At 44.3% G+C, this 20512-nt stretch overlaps 1 protein-coding gene across 1 annotated transcript in view; it reads left to right on the top strand.

The window, feature by feature from the left end:
- The window catches only part of rab28 (RAB28, member RAS oncogene family), a 22668-nt gene extending 11063 nt beyond the window's left edge, over window positions 1–11605 (top strand). Inside the window, exons 5-8 of the mRNA XM_060063798.1 lie at window positions 4625–4695; window positions 4846–5103; window positions 5228–5305; window positions 9393–11605. Of these exons, the coding sequence (XP_059919781.1) occupies window positions 4625–4695; window positions 4846–5103; window positions 5228–5305; window positions 9393–9485 (500 nt within the window). The 3' untranslated portion in view covers window positions 9486–11605. The remainder of the gene's footprint in view (window positions 1–4624; window positions 4696–4845; window positions 5104–5227; window positions 5306–9392) is intronic.
- Window positions 11606–20512: the final 8907 nt, after the last annotated feature.

The raw sequence follows: 20512 nt of genomic DNA, 5'->3' as shown, positions 1-20512 counted from the left end.
TTGTTAAAAGTGTAAAGCCATCTTTTATACCAGAACACTCACACTTTTATGGGCTCTTTCCGTACCATGTAAAGCAGCTGGATGCTAAACGCTACCTTCTGGAGAATCAAATAATTTAGGTAGCTCGGTTGTGTTACTTTTACTGGCACCTGTCATGCTTAAAAGTTCAATAAAGTCTTTAAACGGTTCACCGATCAAAATAATAATTCAAACCGGTATTTGTTGAGGTTCTGTTTTATTTGCGTTGTGCTGGGATGGATTCGAATTTCGGCGGCGCTTAAGGCCAATTTCCACCGGAATCGGCACGGAAGCGCCACGGCAGCGAAGCGGCTGTGTTCCGTACTGCAATCCCCACTGGAAGCGGCACGGACACGTTCCGACAGATGGCTCAAGACGTGAATAATTATAAGTATTCATACAATATTATTCACGAGTTATATTGAAACCATATATATTATAATATACATTATAATATATATATATATATATACATAGGCCTACCTTATAGTCAACCATACATGACATAACCCATTAAATACGGTAGACCTATGATTTCTAGATGTCATGGCAACGTCCACTCGCGACACTGGACTTGCGAGGCATCGACGCAGACTTTCATTTCTTCTTTGCCACTGATTAGCTATTGATACCATACCATACCATGATAGATAGACTGTATAATATATAAATACCCTGTGAATTGCATAGGGATCGATGTGAGCTCATGAATATTCATGCGCAAAGGCAAACTGATTTGCCTTTGCGCATGAATATATAGAACACGACTACTAACTGGCTGTAGTCGTGTTCTGAGACACGGCAGCGAACCGGCAACTTTCAGAAATAGAAGAGACAAGTATCGTAAACGAAGTGCCGGTTTGGGGACGGTGCCGTGCCGGTGCCGTATCCAGTGGAATAGCCTACGTTCACTTGAATGGTTTCTATTATTTTCGGCGAGCGATTCGCTGCCGTGCCGCTTCCGTGCCGATTCCAGTGGAAATTGGCCTTTAACCTGTTGCAAGTAGACACAAGTCATTGGCAAGTTTAGAAGAGATGGGATTTAGGTTTACATTGCATTCATTTGCTTAGTTTCCTTTTTGTTAATGTAATCAAGTTCAATGCACCCAAGCTGTTCTTCATAATCCTTTGAGATAGACACCTTAGATTCACAACATTTAGGTTGAGGAAGTTAACTAGGGCTGGATAATAATATCGATTCATCAATGCACTGCAATTTATTTGTTCTCGATTTAAATTTCGATTCAGATTTTTTGAATTCGATTATTTCCATAAAAAGAAAAAAAGGACTCAGTCATTGTAATCTAAAAGCGAGTATGCCTAAATATACATGCCCTTTTACATTTGTCCATGTTATGATTATTACTTTTATTAGCTCAGGAACAATACTATACAATGGTGTATTCCCCTTTTGCTAGTTAAAGCACAATGAAATGGTTAATTCATTATGAAATGGTTAATTCAAAATAATATTTAGGTATTTTTGTCATCTGCACGCATTATTGAATCGATATCGAAGCAATTGGATCAATATCGCATCGCATCGAATCGATTTCGAATCGATTTCGAATCGATTTCGAATCTAATGAAGACCTAAAGAATCTAATTGAATTGTGAGGTACCTGGCAAAACCCAGCCCTAAAGTTAACCCTAAAAATGACACTAGAATTAGCCGGGCCTGATATGAGGGAAGGGGAATTCTCCGTAGTTAATTATAGTTCATCAATTTAATAATTTCCGTTTATCCAACATCAATTTCCAGGCACCTCCAGGCTTCAGATGGACCACTGTTTGACATTGAGCAACTTGCATGTTAAAGGCATGAAGTCATTCTGAAGCTATAAAGTGTCCTGTAATAGGATCACGGCAGGGAGCCCTAATAGGCTAACCTATAACTTTCACTGGGCTACGACTTGACCCCATGGAGGCCCTCGTCCAACACTATCCACTGCGACCTCCCACCCACCCAGCCCCCCCCCCTCCCCCTCCCCCTCGCCTAACACTATTGCATCCAGCTTAAAAATCTATTCTCGCTCAATAAACTGTGTGTAAAAGCAGTGCAAGGGATTTTATAGCAGCGTTAAAACACAATACATTGACGTGTATGTTTGGTGGTTAATAAGTGGTGTGATTCACCGGTTTGGTAGAAGGTCTTCTCTGTCCGCTCGCACTGCTGGATTTTGTATAGGTTTTGTGTTAGTGTACTCTTATAAACATTTGATTAGGATCGCGGTTCCTCTGGCCGCCACGCCGTCTGCACCACCGCAGAGAGATCCCGGAGTTATTCAACATTTTAAACAAATTAGCGAGTCGCCTCACGTCTGGGGCCCGATCGCCCGGCTCCAATAGATATTAATCCCCCAGGCAGTTGTCTTAAAACGCACCCCAGTGATGGTGGGGCCCGACCCCTTTAAATAAACACTTTTGGTGACCGGCATGAGGGAGGGCCATCGCTCACCACGAGTGATGATCCTCTCGGCTATCTCGCCGGCACTCGGTGGCCTAAACAGTTTATTTCGTGTTTTTTGCAGTCACTTCCTAGGAGCCGTACAGTTTGACAGAAACGGAGGGAAACCAGATCATCCCGGCGAGATGGTTTCGACCTGATAAGTGAGGAACAGGGTACATTAGGGAGAAAAATGGAGCGATGCGCTAAAACTGTGGGATTAGCCAGTTTGCGTTCCGTTTACACAGACAGATGCCACATGCTGCCGGGGTACGCTGGCGTGAGAGCAGGGCCTATCTACCTATCTTTTACTCTAAGTAGTTGTTCTTAATCCATGGAAAAACACTAACAGTTCAAGTCTGTTTATGCCTGCAGCACCCTGTTTTTTTTTTTTTTTACATCCATTTACTTTAAGTTATTTAGCGCTTTTTACACTCTTTTGTTGCGCTTTTACAAAAGCGCTTTTGCAGTGGATATTTTAAGTTAAGGTACAGGTAGGTATTGGACATCTTACTTATGTGTGACTATATGTGGACTGAGTGTATCTGGGTTTGAACCCAGGTCTTGAAGTCAAACATCTGAACCACTAAACCAAACAGATCTCCTATATTACGTATGCAACGAAACCAGGACACAAGATGGACGTCATGGGGACTTTTCTCTGCGATTCCATCCACCATGGCTGAATAATTCACAACACACGCCTGAAACGTATGTGTAACAACAATACAGATGGGTGTAGATTGGGCGTTAGCATGTTGTGCTCGGTACTCGACGCGATCGGCCGTGCCACCCCCGTGAGCCGCTCCCCGACTCTCCTGAGAGCGCCCCCGCCCCTCTACTCTACAGTAACGCTTCCCGCGGGCCCAGGGGCGGCTTGTTAGCGTTTGCTAATCTTGAGCGTCACCCTTGATGGATAACCCCTCCCAAGTGTGCAGGATCCAAAGGATTAGAGGTGTTTACCTCTGGTAGCATGCCGGGTACCTCCACACTTAATGACTGGGATTAATAACCCTCTGACGCCCGCCGGACAGCTCTGTTTATGCACGGGCAGAGACGCCACTGTCTGCTCTGGACGCCCTGCGTCTCTGCGTGAGTGCGTCCCGTCCTTGACCAGAAAGGTCTGTGTTTATAAGTCAATTTGGGGGGGGGGGGGGGGGGGGTTAGTCATTATTCCTCTTTCTGAAATGAGTCAAGCTTTTTTATTTTTTTCATATATATTCCTGTTTTGTTTTTTTTGTCTTTATTCACTTTATAGGTAATACAACTTACTTGGATAGTAATAATACTGGAGTACGGCGATGTTTACATTTCTGTCTTTCGCTGTGTGTCTGCCCCTCCCCCCTCCTTCCCTTATTTTCCCTCATGTGTGTACACACACACACACACACACACACACACACACACACACAGACTCTGAGAAGCATGGGAACAGGCTAGGGGCTCTGACAGCTTGAATAAAACCTCACACAAAGAGCAAAAGCTCTGGAGGGAGGGAGGGAGGGGAGGCAAGGTGAAGGGGGGGGGGGGGTGGGGGGAGGGGAGGCAAGGTGAAGGGGGGGGGGTGGGGGGAGGGGAGGCAAGGTGAAGGGGGGGGGGGGGGGGGGGGAGAAACACAACACCGTACAGTAGCCTGCATCTCCTCCGGCTCACACAGACACCTTCGCACCAGATACCGGGCGTGGCAGGCCATCGACACACACACACACACACACACACACACACACACACACACACACACACACACACACACACACACACACACACACAAAGGGGAGAAGCTATTGCTTTCAGTGACGAGACCCCTGGGTGACCTCCCCCCATCGACCTGGGCCTGACCCCTGTCCCTATGGGGGCCGGGGGGGGGGGGGGGGGGGGAGAGAGAGAGAGGAAGGCAAGACTCCCTGGTGTCACCGCACAGCGTTCCAATGAGCGGTGGGGGGGGGGGGGGAGGTGGGGGGGGCACAATGGGGCGAGTAAGCAAAGCCGCCTCGACCATTGTGCCCCGGCAGTAAATCAGCCCGGACGTGACGGAGAGCCGATGTATCGGGGGAGTCGGCCATGTGTTCACCTTGAAGGCCCGTTTATATTTTCTAATGTGTCATTCAGCCGGGGCTCCTGGGCTCCTCCTCGTATTGTGCAGGAGCTCTCTTACCACAGCTGGGCCGCTGCTGGGTCTGCAGCAGCTGGTGTTGTGGAGGTGCCTTCAGGCTCCAGGGCTGAGCCCGAAGGTGTGAGCCCGGCTGCAGTGGAATGTGTCTCATCAAGGCCTTATTGTCACTCACAGAACGCTGGGCCTTTGGTATATGACCTTTTCTTTTTCCGGACTGGCCATAGAGGATGCAGAAATCGAATAAATCCGGATTTATTTAGGAGAATAGAAGTCCTATTGTGGGTACCCTATTGTGAATAAGATGTGTGAACGCAACGGGCAATCAGGCCAGCATTGCCCTGAGAAGATTCTCCCTGTGTGTGTCCTTTTTGCCTCACAACGCTGTGTTGCTCAAAGCCGTGTTCTGTTCTGCTCCGCCACAGTCGACCTGGAGCACATGAGGACGGTGAAGTCGGACAAACACCAGCGCTTCTGCCAAGAGAACGGCCTCATCAGTCAGTTCGTATCGGCCAAGACGGGGGACTCGGTAAGAGCCGGCCAAAAAGCGCTCGTCTTGTCAGACGCGTTGATGAAAGAGTGTGTGTCTACACAGGGATGTGTGTATCTGCTGATCTCCTGTCGCTCCCCCCCCCCCCCCCCCCCCCCGTCAGGTGTTCCTCTGTTTCCAGCGAGTGGCCGCTGAGATCCTGGGAGTGAAGCTCAACAAGGCTGAGATGGAGCAATCCCAGGTGGGCCACGACGGTGTCCGTTTCCCCCTCTCTCTCTTTGTTCCGCACCCTCTAGTTTCCCCCTTGACCCTCTCTCCCTCTTGTCTTTTTCACACCCGCTCACTGACTCTCTCCCAGTCCATGTTTTCTTTAAATAGCTGTCATAATCACGGTCTTGGGGGTTTCACAGGGCTTTTGTTTGAATGAGGTTTGACAACAACGAGGGTCTCCAAACGGCAGGGAGTTCCAAAGCATCCTGGTGGAAAATAGTTGTGGTTCAGGAGGGACAAATAACCTTCTTTGAGTGTATGAAGCAGAAAATAAGGTGTCATGGGGGACCAGAAAACTAAATAAATGAATTTGATTTCCTCAAAGGAAGCCAACAACGCTTCAGACCAGGGGGGAAAGAATCACCCCTCTGTCTCCTTTTCTTGACTTCCAGGAAGTTGTGTATGTAGCCGACTCCTAAGCCATTAGACAAACACCCTCTTCTCTCCCTGGGTGGGAAAAACAAAAGCAATTCCAGTTGTATCATTTCTCCATCTTTTCTCAATTGTGGCCTTACAACCTCGGCCCACTCCCCCAGTAGCATCGGCGGTGGGGGGGGGGGGGACATCAATAGCGTCTGAACGCGGGAGCCGCCATCGAGCCAGGCTCTGCGCGGAGGGGAGTCGGCCACGCGGGGTCAGCGGGGGTCGCCGTACGCTGTAGAGGGCCTTCCGCAGAGTAAACACGGCCTTGTTATGCCGGACTCCTGTGACGGCCTACCTGCCACTGACGGGACCCATCTGTACACAGCCCCACGCTGACCACGTTAGTGCGTGGAGCCGTGGAGGTCAGAGGTACGCGCTCTGTTTTTAGGGTGAGGAGGTTAGGTTTCGCCCCTCTGATTTATAGTCTTTATCTCCCTTCGACCGGCACGGGTCCGAACGGGTGGTGCGGGGGTGGTCTCGCAGCATCAGGCTGTGTTGCCCCTTGGTGGCAGGCCATGGACCCCCCCCCCTCCCTCCAGAAGCATTAATCCTTCCCCTGATACGACCGCTTGGAGCCAGGCTGGCTGGGCACCGGCTGATGAGCCTGAGCTGGAGGTTGAGGGGTCAGGACCCCCTGCCCACCCCTCCCACAACCCTGCGAGGGCAAGGCTGGATACATTCTCAAGCCCCCAACCTCCCTCTACTGCCAGTGCTGCTGACCCAGCCGGAGCCAGCGTGGGTTAATGAAGGCGTTTGACTCTGTTCCTCTCCGTCACCTCCTTGATAGCTGCCTCAATAAAGCCAAGTGCTTAAATCTAGGATAATACTGGGGGGCTCTGCTGGGTTTAAGTGCTTGGCTTAAATTTACTGTCAGTTAGACGGTCTGTGCCAATGCCAGTACGAAGACACACACACAAAAACATAGGCTGTTGTCTGAGATCGTCTCGATATCGTTATACAAATGTGATACAAATGCAGAATTGCTTATGTGTGTCAATCTGCTGAAGATACAAAACATTGGTCAGGGACGGAATGGTCATCTTTTGGTGGACCAGCCCAAAGTAGCTTCAAGTGTGGTGTAGGCTTCGTCCAGTCACCGGCCTTTTGGTCAGGGAATGAAATCGGGGCCTAGTTTTAACGGATGTCGGCAAAGATAAAAGAGTCGTCGACTGCGCACGAGATGTGTTCACCAGCGAAAGCCGCGTCGACCGATTGTCAGGTTTAAAGGGCTTAAACACGGGGGTCACGACCCCGGACAAGATCCTATCTTCCGGGGAGCCCGCTCCATCATGGTCCCCTGTCTAGAGGATCAGATAGCCAGGTTGCGGATCACTCAGTGGCTCAGACACCAGGCTTCGACAGCTCGTAAATCAGCCAGCCAGCCAGCCAGCCGCTGGTCCCCAGCTATGTTGTCTGGTCCTAACCCCTCTCTAAGCCAGTATGGAGACCTCATATGTTTATGTTTGTGAGTGTGTGAATGCATTTGCATGTGTTTGTGTATCTGTTGTTTAATGTTCACATCTTATGATACATCATCAAGTTTACATTTTAATTATAAATTTTATTTTTCCATCTGCATTTTAATTAATTGAATTTGCTTCTGTTCTATTGAGTCATCTGTTTTAATATTGTTTTATTGTCCTAACCCTGCCTTGCCCCGGTCTTCTCATTTTTCTTCCTCCTCCTCCTCCTCGTCCTCCTCCCGCCGTGGCACTGTCCTTGCACCTTCCTACCGCCGTCTGTCTTGTTATCCTTCTACAAACACTCTCTCCTCTTCGTACCCCCCCTGGCCCACTCTGACTGGGTGACCCCACGCTCAGATGATCGTGAAGGCTGAGCTGGTGAACTACCCGCAGGACGAAGGACCCATTAGCCAAGACACCGCTCAGCGGAGCACAATATGCTCCATTCAGTAGGCCAAAGTATGTGTTGTCTTGCGGCAGTCGTGGTAGACGACCCGAGTAGTAAACAGTTCCTCTAGTCACCCCAGTTGGACTTTTAGATTAGAGATGAGATGCAATGTTCATGAATCATTAGGGGTCTTGGGGGTCGAAAGCCAGGGCCTCAGTTAGAAGTCGGTTTAGGTCCTACCTACTAAATAGGAACTACTTTGTTTCCATTGGCGACTTTGTATCGGAATCAACCAACGTGACATGTGGAGTCCCACAAGGTTCGATCTCAGGACCCTCTTTATTCAACATCTACATGCTCCAACTAGGGCAAATCATGCAAAATAACAATATTGACCATCATTGCTATGCTGATGACACGCAAATCTATGTATCGCTATCACCAAATGACTATCGGCCCATAGATCTGCTGTGACAGTGCATTGAGCAAGTGAAAGACTGGATGTGCCGAAATTTCCTTCAACTAAATGAGGACATGAGAGATAATTGTATTTGGTTCTAAAACGGAAAGGCTTAAAGTAACCCAACACCTTCACTCTCTGTCCCTGAAAACCTCAATCAAAGCCAGAAATCTAGGGGTTATCATGGATTCAGATTTACATTTCAACAGTCACATCAAATCAGTTACAAAATCTGCATATTATCACCTTACAATGTAGCAAGACTTAGAGGGCTCATGTCCACCGAAGACTTACAAAAACCTGTACATGCCTTTATCACTAATAAGCTTGGTTACTGCAATGGTCTCCTTACAGGTGATTTACATTTATTTTACTCCCAAAACAAACTCGAAGGAAGCTTCAGCTTGTTCAGAATGCTCCTGCTAGAGTTCTAACTAAGACCAAAATATTTGAACATATTACACCAATTCTTAAATCGTTACATTGGCTTCCTGTGGGTCAGAGAATTGATTTTAAAATCATGTTGCTAACCTATAAATCCCTACATGGTTTAGGCCCAAAACATTTAACTGATATGCTTCCACTACATAAGCCTTCTAGACCACTAAGATCTTCTGAGACCAATCTGTTAATTATCCCCAGAGTAAACACGAAACATGGGAAAGCCGGATTTAGTTACTATGCAACAAATAGCTGGAATAAACTCCGTGTGGAGTTAAGACTTGCCCCAACTCTGAGCACCTTTAAAACAAGACTGATGCTTTTTATGTTTGCTTTAGCTTTCTGCTAAATATTAAATACATTGCACTTTATAAAAACTTTTTTAACTCTGCCTTTATTTTCTATTTTATTACTAAAAGGCCTTTTTAACTTTCTATTTTACTAATTTCTTTGAATAGTTTTTCTTTTACTTATCTATTATTTTATTGTATGACAATATTTATATGTGCAGCACTTTGAGTCTGGCTTGTGTATGAAAAGTGCTATACAAATAAAGTTGCCTTGCCGTGCCTTAATATTCAACCTTCTTGACCATTATCCCCTCTCTGTTCCATGTTTATTGTCTGTAAACCACCATCCTTTGTGGCACTGGTGAGGCTAGAGGGAGTAGAGGTTTGAGCTCCAACTACCCCCTGGCTGACCCAGAGTGCTGGCGCCCAGACGGTCGGTCACGTTAGGACAAAATCCATGGATGGCTGAATCGTTTCGGGTTAGGGTTAGGGTTAGCTCGGGCTCCTAAGGTCCATGTCTGTCGAGGACCCCCCCCTGCTCATCCACTCAGGCTCTACCTCTTAACTTGTGTTGTTTATGTGTTTGCCTGCAGCGTGTGGTGAAGGCAGACATCGTGAACTACAGTCAGGATTCCGTGGCCCGGGCCGCCAACCCCCAGCGAAGCTCCATGTGCGTGGTCCAATGATTCAAGCCCACTCTGGATCACCCCCCCCCCCTCCTCCCCTCCCCCCATCCCCTTACCCCCATCTCCCCATGTCTACCCTTAAGGACACGCACACACCCAAACACAAACACACACACGCATACACACACAATTTCACTCATGCTCACGATTCGATGGGGAAGTCAGTATTCATTGTTTCAGGCAGGGGGTTTGGTGGTCACATGACCAATTGGATTCCTGTTAAGTTGGCCTTGCTGTGTTATTTGTATTTGTAAGTGAGAAGAAGCAACTGAATCCCAGTTCTGCATGTATGAAATCTAGATTTTCTTTTGTAAATTATAACTGAGTCCTCTTGTGTTCCCCAGTTAAAAGTCACAATGTGTTTTTAGTGTTTATTTTTCTTTAATCACAGCCAATAATATCTTACCATCGAACCGGTTCCATTGTCGAACAAACTCATGCCAACTTGTGTTTCGTTGTGCGACTGTTTGACTGTATCTTACTGCAGAGAAAACCTGGTTTTCTGCAGATGAAGACGGGAGCGTCCACTATGCTTTCAAAATCTTCGATAAACATACGTTGTTCCTTCATGCGTGTTGGGTTTTCAGCTCATCATTGTGTTTTAAAACTACAGTGTATCACAAATGCTATCGGCTAAAACTTCTGCTATTGCCTCCAGTTGGGGTGTTCAGATCGGGCTAATCTCACAAATCAGACTTTAGATATTAATCTAAGTCGAAGAAAGTTCTGTCTAAATGATAAGGCCTTCACTCATATTTATTCTTGCCTGCTATTAGACTTTAGATATTAAGTCTGATGGTAGACGAGCTAAGACCTTGGTGAACAGGAATTTAATGAATGAATTAATGTCTTTCTTTCGCTTCATATCTATTTCGACCAATCATGTTGCTGGAGGCGGGGAGCTGTAAGCATGTCATTGCTGATCTCCAACTCGGCCAGCAGTAGTTAACTGTAAAACAAAAATTTGGTTTCAAATCAACACCATGAAGTCTGGCCAATGAAGGAATACACATGTTAAAATCCCCTTCTGAAAGCTTCATCCACTGTTTCAAATGAGTTTACTATGGTGTAATATCTCAGTAATGAAGCAACACACAAGGCGTATCTCAGCCCCTTGCAGGTCCTGGTTTCCGACCAACGCTCTGTACCGTCTCCTCCTGCTATAACGTCGTAGGACGGCTGGATCCCAGATAAAGGTCGGACTATCTGATACACATACAAAGAGGGGATGGGTTGGGGTTGCATTTACCAGCTGTGTTCAAGGACGAGTGTGTACTTGTGTTTGTATGTTAAACCAGTGGCTTCTACGTCCATGGGGCTGCTATATTCAAAGGAAGATAAATATGTGATATGAACAGAAGTAGAGTGAACTTAAGTTTAGTTTTTTATATTTGCCAATAGCGGCTTGCCTTAGCAGTGCTGTGGTGTTGGTGTTACTTAAAAGAGAAGTGTTAATTTTGTGACTTTTAGATGACAAAAAATGAAATCCTTTATTTAAAAAAAACTACAAGACAATACGTTCTTGTGCATTTATGGTTCCTCAGATTTACATCTTATATTGTAATCAGTGATCATCCTAAAATGATCAATAACTTTCAGATTATTTATATTCATAGTGTTCCTTTCATTTCAAAACAGATATATTTGTGTTTTGCTGATTAAAGTCAAAGTGACTCAGTTGAGCAGCTAAAAGATAAAATGATTTGTTGGGGATCAGAGGAGTTTGCATCGATGCTATGACTTTTTTAAGCAATGCTAATGAAAGACTAGAGGATATACGCTGTACTGTAAACAATATAAAAGAAAGCCTACTTCTGGTTACGTGGTTTAATGGTGTCTGCCTTTATTTTATGTTGTTATACCAAATTTGTACTGTAGCTTGTTCTTTCTTGGTATTGTTCTGTGACAGATCTTTCTCTCCCTCTCATTCGGTGAGTAGCTGCGCTCTCTCGTTACCACTTCTTCACGGAGGTCTGCTCCTTTTCAAATCATAATCATGCGAACTAAAGGTGAAACGATAAGAGAAAGAAAATCACAAATGTACACTTTAAATTGGGTTGTTAAATTACATTTTATTGAATATGCTGATCTTTGTAAATAAAATCACCTATGGAATCAAACGCAATGTGTATGGCTTGTTAATACAGTGCTGAAGTGACTTGACATTGGAAGTTATGAACTTAACCAACCAGTTTATAAAATGATTTGTTGGGGAATTAAGACCGGTAGGGTGTATTCATTCAGTTTGGAGCAAAAAAAAAACATATTTGAATGCGTGCAGATGCTGTCATCACTCAGCCTTTGTTAGGTGTGTCGCTGTCCCGAGCATTCAGTACAATGTGCACAGGCCTGGATTTCATGGCCATTTTTCACTCTGCTTAAACCGACCAAGGTAGGCCCTGGAGCTCTTTCGGATGAGCTGGGACTGATGGAATCGGGGCTATAACCTATGAGGACATCAGTAGATTAAGGATACCTGTGTTGAAATCCAAGCATTAGAACTGAAACTTGACCAGCGCACCTGAGATCCCACCTGTATAGAAGCTAAGCTAAGTCTCCTCAAGCTAATGAGGCACCTGGCCTTTGTTCCCTAAATCTTCACCGGGACGAGCCCTAAGCCCACTCCGGACAGATGATACAATATTTCTTTTTATAAATGGTTGTAAGCTGTATTTATGAATCACTTAAATGGCTCAGGCTTTTGTTGCCCTCCCGAAACTTTGAAGAGGTTCTATGGTTTCCAGTTTAACCATTTTTTGTGTTTTCTTTTTTGTTGTTTCGTCTTTTGAACACGTGCACACCAAAAGATAAATGCGATGAGATAACGGAATAAAAAGAATCCCTTATATTTTTCGGGGCGGGGTTTAATACGTCATATAATTTGTACCTTTTAACAGTTTAGCTGTTGTTTAATGTCTTCGTCTGGCTGTCGAGGATTCCGTTAAAGGAGTTCCCTTTAACGGCGAGCGGAGGAGGAGAGACAACACAGCTGGAGCCGTTCCAACACACATGCATTGTTTCGCTTCAGTGAACGTCTTTGGGATCGTCTCTGCTGACATTTTTTTTGGTCGAGAGCTGTCACAGACGCTGACAGGCGAGGCTTGCCCTTGGCTTTGCGGCTGTTTAGACAGGTGTTTTCACAAAGAAAACAACTGCAGCCCGTTTCCAGCTTAAAAACTCACAAACGAAGAGACACAGGATAAGAATCTTATTAAAGGGATCATGTCTCGGAAAAAAGGACGAGTCCGTGAAAGATTGGCAGGAGGTCTGTAAATTTGTCTACCTGTGTAGACTACTCGATTGTGGCCAGTGGAATCGGTTAGGCCTACTTGGGACACAGACACACTACAAGGACTCACAAAACAATGCACGATTTGACAAAATATGTCTACTCAATAAATGTTTAAATTGCCACAGAGACACGTTAAATGCATAAATTGCATAACATCCGTTTTTTTTCAATGCAATTTCTTCTTTCCATCCCAGTAAACTGCCGTCACCACTATGTATTTTTTTCATCATACTTTCCATTGTTTTTTTTAGAAAATGATCTTCTGTTCTTCATTCTTGCCAGTGTTTGTCATTGGTAAGGAATGCGTGATGAAACTCTTTAAACCGCAGTCAGTAACAGTCGTGTGTGTGTGTGTGTGTGTGTGTGTGTGTGTGTGTGTGTGTGTGTGTGTGTGTGTGTGTGTGTGTGTGTGTGTGTGTGTGTGTACGTGTGCGTGTGTGTGTGTGTAAGTGTGTGTGCAGTACCCATAAGGCCGTCACCCTTAAGACGACACTGTCATGCCTCTTCTGGCCTCACGTGCGGCGGGGCCAGACACCTCAGGGCCCACAGAGGGTAGAGGGGAGAGCTGAGTCAGTCCTTCAGACCCTATCGTGCTTCGGTTCCCCATGACTGTCTCCCATTCTCCTTGACAGTAGACCCCGCTCCAGGCCCCGGAGCAGGAAGTGGAATGACAGCCAGAGAGCGAGGTAATCGCAGAGGCACGACTAGCGTGGAGTAAATCCAACAACCCAGTGGCCTCATCGAGCTTCCAGTTCCTGGTGGCTTTCGCGCAAAATGACCATTTGTTGGATCGTGTGTTCAGGTGGGTTTTTGTGTGTGTGTGTGTGTGTGTGTGTGTGTGTGTGTGTGTGTGTGTGTGTGTGTGTGTGTGTGTGTGTGTGTGTGTGTGTGTGTGTGTGTGTGTTTAGGTGCATTTTCTTCTGTACTTGGGAAGATGTGTGGGGAAGGATGTGGAAGCACGTCCAGAGAGGTACCGAGTTTCAGCTCCGGCCTGCTGAAAAGCAGGCAGCAGTGTATTTTGAGGGGCGAGGATGTGGGCAATCAGAAGGGTCATATTTATAGTCTGTTGGTCTGGCGAGGAGGAAGCCTGCCAGTATAAGCACAGGCTCCCAAAAGAGGCCCGGGGACACAAACCTAAGTCCTCCCTCCAGTTCGATGGCACGGATGAATGCTGTTTCTTCATCGACTCCTGCGACTAGTAATGGATAGCACACTCTGAAGAGAAGAAAACCTGGGAAAATCCACACAGAGTTGTTTTTGTTTGATTATTTTATTATTCACGTTAATGAGAGGAAACAAAGACAGAGTAAAGGTCTTTAGGAAACAAATTACCATTCACCAATGGTTTTGTGGTGGTATGTATAACAACATGCAAAAGGATAGTAAAACGAAGGAATGTACAAATTGTAATTAATACACAAAAAATTAAGATAGAGATCACTATGCTGGGATTCAGGTCCAGTTATTTTTTTAGTATGACTTGATTGAGATGAAAACTATTGATGTCCAAATGAAAAACAATACTTAGTGTCAGAGCAAGCTGGCTGGCTAGTGATTAATTTACACAAATCTATTACAAAAGACCAAAATGTTAGTGGTTCATTATGCATGTTTATTTAGCAATTCTACTTAGGCAACAACTGACTGAGGGTATGTCAGCAAGTTGTTTTGGAGAACATTTAATGAGAAAGTGTTAGATAAGATGCACTGGCCCTTAGGAGCAAGGCATTTTCTTGGGTTTCTTTCATGAACCGACAATGGAAGTTTCCTCTTACTTGCTACACAGGTGCCTGTGGTTCTCTTGCGCTTGATAGCAGATCTCCTGTGTTACTCAGTGCCAAAGTGATATCATCGTGTGAAATGGAGGCAATTATCCAACACCTGGTGCACTTCACTACCTATCCACTCCCCTGGCCTGTGTCGCGTCCCAACAAAGACCTGCTCACTGGGTGGGACCAGAGTTGGGTTTCACCACTTCACTCCGTCGTTTAGAAGATAAATACACTTTAACAGGCGTGATATGTGCCATGAAAATATCACAAGTGGGAAAGATTACGAGATCATTAATCAAATCTGTCCGTCTCCATCTCCTTTTTGGCTTTGTGATTCCGCTGGCTGTATTGTCCCTTGGAAATAGTTTGGATCGAAAACCCGATACGAGAGCTTTTGAGTTTGTTTTTTTAAAGTGCTATTCATTACCTTCCACTTTAAAAAAGCATTTATCCCGAGACAACGCATTGTGGCCTTTCAAAGGAGTACTTAGAAGAACCTGTGGCGTTTTGAGAAAGTGAAACATGCAAAAATAACCTAGTAGATTGTATTAGCGCTGTTAGTTTTGCTAGTTTCTCGTATTAGTCAACTTGGGGAATATCCCTAAATACATTATACTCTTACAGTATAAGATACATCCCATTTGTCACACATTTTCCAGGATAAAGCTATCACTTTGTACTTGAAAGCAAAAGCTTTCTAGTGTGGCATTGCTTCCAAGATTTTTTTTTTCTAGCCCTCACCCTAACCAAAAAGCAGTGATATTTGAGGCTAATCTATATTTATTAAAGTGTCAATTTTGTCTCCAGAGACATGCTTCTATTTAAACAGAGGGTTTAAAATGTCTCGGTCTGTCCATCTCGTTCTGCTGAAAATAACACGCATGGGGCAATTGATCCTTCCAACAGGTGTTTGGGGAATATTTTGTTAAACTATATGCCCTGGTGGGTTTAATATTCTTGAACTTAATCTCCCAAGAATTACAAAATAATCTAAACTTGATAAAGACTACAGCATTTAAAAAAGACTACATTTTAAACATTTAATGTATACTCTATGCTGTGATAAAACACATATTTGAAGTAGGGACATAATGCACTACTCGGTTAGGAAGTATAAAACTATTGATCGGTCCATGCATTTGTGTACAATCAGTATTATGCCCTATTTTAGACCCAGGAAGGCAAATCCTCAAAATCCCTCTTTCGGACAAACTCAATGGGACTTTTTCCACAAAGCCGTTACTCACTAATGAAAAACAGCCTTTTCCTTTGGCTTGTGAGGAGAAATAATCAATGGAAGTGTAGGTGCTGGGACAGTTTCGCCGATACAAACCCTTACTCCGTATGGAGTTTGCAGACTGCCCGTTTTCTGAACCTGGCAAAAGCTGTTCAGGTCTGATTTAAGGCGTGCCCCTGTCGTAGCACAGGCCAACAAAGTGCCCTTGCTTTTATTGGCTGTTTAGTTTACTTTTCGACCGGTGTTGGAAGTCCACTAAAACTTAATAAATAACTTTTAACTGTTTTCTTGCCTTTTTAAAAACAGCCTGTGTCTAGAGAGAGAGGGTGTAGAACTTGATTTGTACATCATGAACACATTTTTTTACCTGCACATGACATCACTTGTGAGCAGTTGCTAACAGCATCTAGAGTGATCTATTAAGTGGCTTTACCTGAAACACCCGGCAATTAAAGAGCGTGGCGACAGTTGCTGTGCGCAAGGTACGCCGGTTCTACCCCAGCAGAGGGAAAACTGTGAAGAAAAGAATGACAAGGAGGAGAAGGAGATGTATAAGAAAAAGAAGAGAAAGAGGGGTCAAGTTTCCTGTGTGCAAGTTGTTGTGTGAAGTGCCGCCTGGTGCTAGATTGTTGTGTGGATGCTGGCGGACAGGGAGGTGAGTGCCAGGTTAATTACTGCACTGGGAGGGTAGGATGCCTTACACAGGCAGGGTGGACGAAGCGCTCAGGTTTCTGGTCGTGCTGCTGTCTCACCACAGAAGGCAGAAGGGGTCAGACTCCCGGGGAGACCCAAGTATATTCCAAGGTCACCCGTCGTCAATCAGTGGGGGGTGGGAGTGGAGGCTTCCAGATGAGAAAAACATGCATTGACACCTGCGGTTCCAAACCTTTTTCGGCCCATGGCCTGATTCTTTTCATTATTTTTTTCTGCTAGCTGTAGCTTAAATCAAGGGTTCAAAATGCACCGTTTTACTTTTTCTGCCCAAATTGTCTTCTTTTTTTTTTTTTTTTTCAATGTGCACAAATCTGTGCTCACATAAATATGTGTCTTGTGTAACATAATAATCATAATATGTATATATACAACACTTGCATTCTTAAATTGCTGTTTGGTTAATTCCTATGTTAAAGCTTCCACTGTGCCCTGGGGCAACCTGAAATCTTCTCTTTGCTTCCAAAGTAAGAGTCTTACGTCGGAAAGCGTTAATTTATCAGCCCCCTGGGGCTAAGTCTCCCTGTCTCATTAGATCAATTACAAAAACAAGAAGGCTTGGGTTTACCTATTCGGTATCAGCATGCCACTGAGAAGGTTTTCATGTCTAAAGACCACGATGTGGCCACTAGCTTCTCGCCGTTTATTTTCTTGGACCCTGAACGCAGTGAGGTGTTTTTGGAGTTCATTAGGTAAATGGACAGGTGTTTCCCTGCCCTTAGCACTAATGAGCCAACATAAGTGCTTTTAAATTATTAGGCCATTAGAAAGGGGAAATGTACAAAACGCTGAGCACACAAAGACATGTGTGTGTACATGAACCTCTAACTTGAACAATATAGAGTTTCTTCTTTTCTTTCTCTTTTCCTATGTGTGTGCTGAATGTTTTGTGTGTTTTGTGAACACTAGTCATTACATTACAGATGAAACACTTAAGAAAAAAACCAACGTTTGGAATATAATTATGTTTCCCCTTGCAAAAGTACTGGCCTAGACTGCATTCATGCAATTAACCCCTTTATTAAACCAGTGATTGATGTGCTTAAAATGAATACAAATGGGCTGGCCTGTGTTCCGCATTTAAGCTTTGGTAGAGTAGAGGGCAGATGTTGAAGAAAAATAAATACATTTGCGGTCAACTTCATTTTTGTTGTTTGCCCTTGGTTAAAGCCCTGATTTTGTTTATGAAGGTTTAAAGCCAGAGAGTTTCATCTACATTAATACAAGAAAGCCTTTCAATGTAAAAAATGGCATTGCTTAAAGGCAATTGTTGTAAGTTTATCGCAATTTTCTAATTTAATAAAATTCCTAATGTTACTGCTCTCTAAATTTACTATATTTTATTATGTGGGTTTCCTTTTATTATTTAGTATATAAGTTATTTCACTTGGTGAGGTCTGGGTATTGCTTGAGCTACATAATAAATTATGCTTACATAATCAAATATGGGCTGAGGTTAAATACAATAACAAGGTTTAACTTAAGGGTATACTTATGCAAGAAGGAACTTGATCTACAATGTTGTAGATGCAGCGTTAATAGGATGTCTAAATATGGTTTTCAATATGGTAAATATGGCAACATTCTGTTTGATGTCCTTGTCACTTTTGTTTTGTCCTTGGAAGTCAGGCCTAAAACAAATTCTGTGTCTATAAAGAGTGTGTGTGCTGAGGTTTAACATCAGAGTTAGTTGGAATATCTTTGAAAAACTATGACCTAGGAGATTTTATTTTATTTATTTATTCAATTGTAAATCTTAAACATAAAGCTAAGATTATATATTTGGGCAGGAGTAGGTAAGGTTAAGTTAGCGTTACGATATGGATGAATCAGAATCCATTTGAACTGAAACTGAAAACTGAAAAATATATACATGTATTCTAGTATACTACAATTGTTCCACTCTGTGCTAAGCTGATTGAGCTAAAAGCAAGCATATAATAAACATTTGAAATGCACCATGGACAGAGAATCTATGGTGGGCACTTTATCGGTGGCATTGCGGTAGCTCAATAATTCACAACAGCCTGGCCCCGAAAAAAAGAAGAAGAGAAACTGTGTCAAGCCCTGGGAAGGAACACCCGATCGGAGGTGTAACAAGGGTAAGTGCGAATATGACAAAAGCCTTCTCACCTGACACCATTGCCAACAAACGGCCATCTGTCATCTTTATAAGTGGGCTCTGATATGTTGCACTTAAGAGCCGCGGTGAATCTTTAATGCTCCACAACCAATTAAGTTGGGCCAATTGTCTTTTGAATTATTGAGTCAAAAATGTAAAAAAACGATATCACTTATTCATAGAGGGGACGTCGGTAGTGTTTCATACTTTGTGGGTGGGGGTTTCTCGAGAAGGGAGGGGGGGGCGAGGGGACGGGACGCAAAGTGTAACCTTTGCTTGTTTATTAATTCATCTGTATTGATGAACCAATGTCTCTTTCATCGGTTTAGCGGTTGGTGTGTGGAGTCGGATCCTTACAAGCATGGCCAACTCGTTGAGTTAGTGACGTTTCTGGCCCGGGACAATAGGGACACTCTGCGCCTTCCATAACAGATAATCCCCTGGACGCAAAAGTCACCTGTCTCAGGTGCATCGACAGAGAATGTCAGCTGAAACATAATCGCTGTGATGTACCTCACGAAAAAAATAATGTTTCTTTATCTTTTGTTCTTCTTGACAGGACTCAACACTTCCTGCAGCCTTCTTGACAGCTAACGAACAATTTTTCCTACCTCTGTGTTCTGCTGTGTGGAAATTAAATCATGCAACTGGGGATTTGATGACCCGTAATATTCGTTTTAACCAGAGTCATTAATATCCATAGTATCTTGTGACTAATCCCATCTCTGGCACAAAGAAGGGACAGGACATGGGTATTCTGTGTCCATCAGCTCATATTAAACATCCTTCCTCTCTTCAAAGAGATAGACACTTTCAACCACACTTACGTGGGAGGACGGTCAGCATTGTTGAACCATAGTTATTTAAATGCAAGATGGAAAGGTTTATCTTATGCATATAGACCTAACAGACTTTGTTCAGGGCAATAACGGGTAACTTCATCTGATTTTATTGATTCAACTTGATCTTTTCAGTTGTCAAAGTGTGGACACAACGACATCTTCCATCACATTACGCTACGTAAACATAATTCCCCTCCATGTTCTCAGAGAGCAGTACAGCTGTAGAGTGTAGTGTCTTGCGTGTCTGACAGTGTCTGATTATATCCACCGGCAGCAGCCTATCACCTGTGAAAAAGGGCTGGCCACCTTGAGGCCTTTCCAGCGCTGTGTGGATGAACGACAGGTCGGTGAATATTTGATGAGGGACTTCTGGCAATCCAGAGATTGGTCCCTAAGTGTCTGATGTGGAGAACAGTCAACCCAAGTCCCCAGCTATTCTCCTCCACCCGCCATCACCACCTCTATACGTGTGTGCACGCACACACACACACTCACACACACGCAAAAACCTTGTCAGGCAATGCTATTCATAGACTTAAAGGATCCGGTTCAGCAGTCAGTCTCTGAGAGTTTGACTCGAGGATGAAACAATGGAGTCAGGGTAAACAAAAGGTGTGCAGACCTTTTCATCTCCATCATCAGGTGAGGTGGCTTCCAGATGGGTTTAAACAAACAAAAGCGCGTCCACAATTCAGATTAATAATACAGTGTTTTACTAAAGTAACGTGCCTTATTATTAACAAGTTGCTATTTTGGAGTAGGAAAGTGATGTTGGCTCACTGTCGTCAGTAACTGCTTTGCCATTCTGAAAAGATGAATCACTGAGCTACTTTGTATGTTTAAACAGTTCAGCCGTTGATAGCTACGCTTACAAATATGATGATGGACCTCTCCACATCGTCCGTCTTCCACTTTTGAAAAGAAAGCAGGGAAAACATTTGTCTCGCAGTCAGGGTTAACGCCGAAGTCACGCCAACGCAATTAACAGCCCTTGAGTCATGCCAATATGGGTTTGGGCATGCAGTCATTTAATGTGTGGTATGCTCTGATA

This window comes from Gadus macrocephalus, chromosome 10, assembly GCF_031168955.1.
Source record: "Gadus macrocephalus chromosome 10, ASM3116895v1".
NCBI classification, from domain to species: domain Eukaryota; kingdom Metazoa; phylum Chordata; class Actinopteri; order Gadiformes; family Gadidae; genus Gadus; species Gadus macrocephalus.
Note: the sequence above shows the minus strand (reverse complement) of the source record. Positions and strands in the feature narration are given on the sequence as shown.